The sequence below is a fragment of the Babylonia areolata genome, chromosome 11 (assembly GCF_041734735.1).
Source record: "Babylonia areolata isolate BAREFJ2019XMU chromosome 11, ASM4173473v1, whole genome shotgun sequence".
NCBI classification, from domain to species: domain Eukaryota; kingdom Metazoa; phylum Mollusca; class Gastropoda; order Neogastropoda; family Buccinidae; genus Babylonia; species Babylonia areolata.
Window position 1 is genome coordinate 6,405,654 of NC_134886.1, and position 5,278 is coordinate 6,410,931.

The 5,278-nt window shown below is 40.7% G+C and overlaps 1 protein-coding gene across 2 annotated transcripts in view; it reads right to left on the reverse strand.

The window, feature by feature from the left end:
- Nucleotides 1-2,482, reverse strand: part of LOC143287475 (protein mono-ADP-ribosyltransferase PARP14-like) — a 54,205-nt gene extending 51,723 nt beyond the window's left edge. The window contains exons 1-2 of one of the 2 annotated variants that reach the window (XM_076595489.1): nucleotides 2,276-2,482; nucleotides 201-443 (exon numbers count right to left, since the gene is read on the reverse strand). In XM_076595489.1, coding sequence (XP_076451604.1) covers nucleotides 201-443; nucleotides 2,276-2,477 — 445 coding nt within the window. In that variant the 5' untranslated portion in view covers nucleotides 2,478-2,482. Of the gene's footprint in view, nucleotides 1-200; nucleotides 444-2,275 lie in introns of those variants that run through there. The other variant, XM_076595490.1, reaches the window with a different exon arrangement.
- Nucleotides 2,483-5,278: the final 2,796 nt, after the last annotated feature.

A 5,278-nucleotide genomic window follows, 5' to 3' on the forward strand; every position in this document is an offset into this window, starting at 1 on the left:
AAAGAGGAGGTCTGTGCTGCCCAGTCTACCTGGTTCTAGGAATGAAAGGTGAGATTGTTATAACTACCCACTACACATAAACAGACCATCATAATCAATGTGGGAATAAATATGACACAACCATCAACAAATATGAAAGTTAAAAAAAAAAAAAAAAGGTATCATAGTATCATAGTATCAAACTACTGCCACATCCCAACCTGGCTCACTGTCGAACGTGACCAGCACTGTGCCCATTTCATCGCCGTACAGAATCTCCTGGGGTTCGAGCCCCGTCACACGCTCCAAGTACAGGCACAGGCAGTTGCGGCTGGTGCTGTCTGCCACGTTCCTGAACAGCAGCTTGTTGGGGTAGGTCGGCCTCGGCTTTGGAGGCACGTACAGCTTCACGTCTAGTGGCTCTTTATCGTAGGTGTGCGGTCTGCTGGCCACTCGTGCTGCAACTGTGCGGAGAGAGAGACCACGCTGATGTAGCAGTCTTCAGTTTAATGTCTTCCCATGTCAAGTGATAGTAGGCAGGAAGAAAAAAGAAAGAGGGGTTGCTAGGGGGTGGAGGGTGGTCTGGGGTGGGGTGTGGGGGGGGGTTGAGAGGGGTGTGGGAGTGGATGTGAAGAAAGATGAGTGGTTGAGGAATATATGCATGTGTGTGAGTGTGTCTGTGTGTGTGTGTGTGTGTGTCTGTGTCTGTGTCTGTATCTGTGTGTGTCTGTGTGTGTGAGGGAGGGAGAGAGAGGGTGGATACAGAACGAACGCTGAAAAAAGTACATAAGCAAGAGAATGAAAAAGCTAAAATCAAACAACCATAACAAATGTCTGCACAGCAAACCTTGGGCAATAGCATAAATAACATCATGAAATTGTCAAAAATACATTCAAGTGAACGTTTTGAAAACTCTGGTAAAATTATATTAAATTCTGACATTCAAATATTATGTGTTTTCAAGAAACATATGCATTTAACATCCTTGCAGAATTTAGTTGCAAAAGTGCTCAGCTTTATCCTGTTGGATAATGCATGAATCTGCCAATTTGAATATAAACTACTGCATATATTCATTATCATGTAAACTGTGTTATATGTGTACATGAGTGTGCATGTTTTATTTGCTTTCTTACTCTTTTGAATATTGCAACAATCCTCCCAGATACTGAAATCATTTATAAAGCTGCTCATTTTACTTTAAGCAAAATCATACAAAGTCTTCATTATCCGTTTCCAGATACAGCTTTAAGAAAGCATTAGGTGTTTTATGTAATTATTGTTATCAATGTATCCAAGTTCTTCTTCTTCTTCTGTGTTCACTCATATGCACACGAGTGGGCTTTTACGTGTATGACCGTTTTTACCCCGCCATGTAGGCAGCCATACTCCACTTTCGGGGGTGTGCATGCTGGGTATGTTCTTGTTTCCATAACCCACCGAACGCTGACATGGGTTACAGGTTCTTTAACGTGCATATTTGATCTTCTGCTTACATATACACATGAAAGGGGTTCAGGCACTAGCAGGTCTGCACATATGTTGACCTGGGAGATCGTAAAAATCTCCACCCTTTACCCACCAGGCACCGTCACCGTGATTCGAACCTGGGACCCTCAGATTGAAAGTCCAACGCTTTAACCATTCGGCTATTGCGCCCATCTATCCAAGTTCAAAGTCCTTAGTTGTATAGAAAACCACTGCTCAAGGAAATGCATTATTCTTCATATCCGTAAATTTCACAACCATAAATCAAACCAGGTGAAACATACATCTAGTCAAAATGTAATATAACCCAAAAGAAGCTGTCCTTGAATTCTCACATGCTGTTTGTGTATTGGAATGCATGGCTTTCAGTTCTTAAGCATATGAGAATACTTATAACTTCCAGCTGTTTACAACCATCATAATAACTGTTTCTCAAATGTTTAATTCTACTGAATTCATCGTCACACAGACAGGATTTAACGATCACTGTAATCAGAAAAAATAGTTCAACCTGACTATGGAAGAAATATGTTTGTTTTTTTTAGAAAATATGTTTGGAATACAAACATACATACTAGTTGTAGTAGTAGTCGTAGTTATAGTAGTAGTAGCAGCAGCAGCAATAGCAATAATAGTGGTATTGCTACTACTACTACTACACACAGACACCCCCCTCCTCCCCCCAAACCCTCCACTCCCCAAACCCCCCCCCACACACACACACACACACCACACCCACACACATTTTAACACAAAACCAGCCAATCAATACAGCTCATCAGCAAGCAGACAGACAGACAAACAAACCTGCAGGGTCGGTGAAGGTGACGAACACCAGCCTCTTCTCCTCGTCCACATTCACCTCCTCCACTTCCCCACCACCCTGCCGGCGGTTCTCGAAGTACAGCATGTACGTGTCCTGTCTGTGCAGGGTTTGATCCTGACCCACTGTCACAACCACCGTCCGCGGGGCTTCTTCCTCCTCCTCCTCCTCCTCCTTCTTCTTCATCTCATCCTCCTCTTTCTTCTTCATCTCCTCCATCTCCTTCTCCTCCTCCTCCTCCTCTTTCTCTAATTTCTCTTCTTTAGGCATCTGAGACGTCTTCCGCTTTGGAGGCGATTTTTTCGGGGGGGTGTACATGGCCACTTGCAGTGTGTTTTTCCCCAGTTTGTGCTCCATGCCAGCTGCTTGTTGGGCAACTGTGGAGGACAGATATATCGTTTGTTCCTGAGCTTGTTTGTTTTGTTGTTGTTTTTCTTAAACAGTATTTTTACATATGTGACTAAAACAACTTTTTTCCATATTTTTTTCCAGACCAAACAGAAAAAAAAAAAACCGAACTCAAAGCTAAAAAGAAAAAAAAAATTGCCTGCTCCTTTTCCAGAAGACTGAACTTTTTTTTTCATACCAAACTAAAACCCCAACACACATACACACACAGATTTTCTGCTACAGTGCTGACAAAAAATATTGGTGGGTATCCTGAGTCAAGGGTTTCATTAAATTTCCAAGACTTTTCCAGACTTCCATCACTCTGTATGAACCCTTGTTCTGTCAATGTTTCCAGACCACCAGGATGGGTTTGAATGATAGCTAAAAACTTTTTTTTTTTCTCCATAAGATCATTGAAGTTTCAAAGCTCCTCCGTATCCATTCTTCTTTCTGTGACAAAAAGAAAATCCGCATGACATCTAAAATAAAATCTACATGAACTGAAATGCACAGGGAAAAAAAATGTCTTGAAAACTGTCACAAAAATGCCATTCCTGACTTTTTCTTTATTTAATAAACATGTCTCAAAAGAAGTTTTGGTTGAATTCAGAGCCAAATCTAATATTTACAGCTGGTTCTAAAATTCAAAGTGCAATAATCTGACCTTGATGTACCAATTCTGTCCCAGACTGAATAAAGATGTACGACAATAAGGAGAAATGCTAATGATACAAAACAATATTCCCTTTCGAATCCATGTTCAGAGTGGACAATGCAATAAGACTGCAGACAAATGTGCTCAAGTTTTCTAAAGTTTTGTAATATTTATGGAATAAGCATGTTGCTTCTGTTTATCCTCCAAGCCCAAACTGAGGTCAAAGGATGCAATTTTCTTGATTCTTGAAAAATATGACAAAAAAAACAACAAACAACAACAAAAAAACATTGAGCCAGCAGAATTAAAGAGACATGCATGTTGAAAACAAAAACAGACTGACTCTTTCACCACCATGTTTCTGTGTGAAAAACATTCCTCAAGGCCAAATATCTTAGATTCCATGCTCTCTGTCACAGGCTTTGGTTCATATCAGAACAACACAATGGACTTCTTCATTTCAAACTTGGTCAGCAGGCAAAATTGTTCTATTGTGTGGGAAACTGGCTGCAGCTGTCAACCTTTGTTACAACGCGAAAAATGGTCCTTTAAACATGATCCATAGATGTCTATTGGTCACCTATGGTGGTGCACTGTCTAGTCAACTAAAGTCGCCTATGGTAGCAAAAGAGTTAAATACACCAGCCACTATGGCAAAGTGGTACAAGTCGTGGGTCAGCAACTGGGAGGTTATGGGTTTAAACCTAATCACAGGCATATATCACTGGGATTTTCCAATCCATGTCTGGTTCCTATCCTGCATTTTAGTGTACTACCTGCTCAGATGGAATGCTTGAGACAACACGACTTTGTTTCATCCATTTGACAGATGTCTTTCACTGTGCTGCTCAAATTTCCTGAAAAAAATATAAATAAATACAAACAAAATGCATGTATCTGTATTTCATGAACCCAGCTGACACTAGGATAAAATATTGTGAAAGGAAGCACACAGAGATTAGAGCAGAGCCTTGTTATGCAGTCAGATACTGAAGTGAAACATTACCCTCATTCTCACCTGTCATTAAAACAGTGACAACACACACACACACACACACACACAGAGGAAAACTCACAGGTTCATGCCCTGCCTTTAGTTTTGGGTTCCACTCTTATCCCCTGCAAGTAATGATGAGTTTGTGTCTAAGTCTTTGATGCTGGTCAGCCAGGGCTCTACAACAAAGCAATCACTGCCAGCAGAAGACGGTCCTAGAAGGTGGCGTCACATATATGGTGAGTCAGAACAGTTTCAGTTTCTCAAGGAGGCATCACTGTGTTCGGAGAAAACCGTACATGCTACACCACATCTGCTCGGTAAATGCATGACCATCAGCATAACCCAACGCACTTAGTCAGCCCTTGAGTGCATGCACATATATATATATATATATATATATATATATATATATATATATATATATACATACATACATACATACATACATGTATATATATATATATATATACACACACACACACACAGACATATATATATATATATATATATATATATATATATATATATATACACACACACACACACAGATTTGTGTACCTATCAGTGGATTTCTCCTACAGACTTTGGCCAGAGGACAACCTTTTTGTTGCCATGGGTTCTTTTGCAGTGCACCATGTGCGTACAGTCGGTTTATCATCTCATCTGAATGACTGGGTGCTCAGTTTGATTTTCCAGTCAAACTTTGGAGAAAGGGCGAGAGCCAGAATCAAACCCACACCCTTGTGGGCACTGTGTTGGCAGATTAATGTCTCATCCATTCTGCCACCTTCCTGCTCCTGAGTGAGTACAGACATTACTAAGTGTCATTCAAGTGACTCAGTAGCAGTGCTGGGTCTTCTTCACAGTGTATTTGTATTTGTATTTCTTTTTATCACAACAGATTTCTCTGTGTGAAATTCGAGCTGCTCTCCCCAGGGAGAGCGC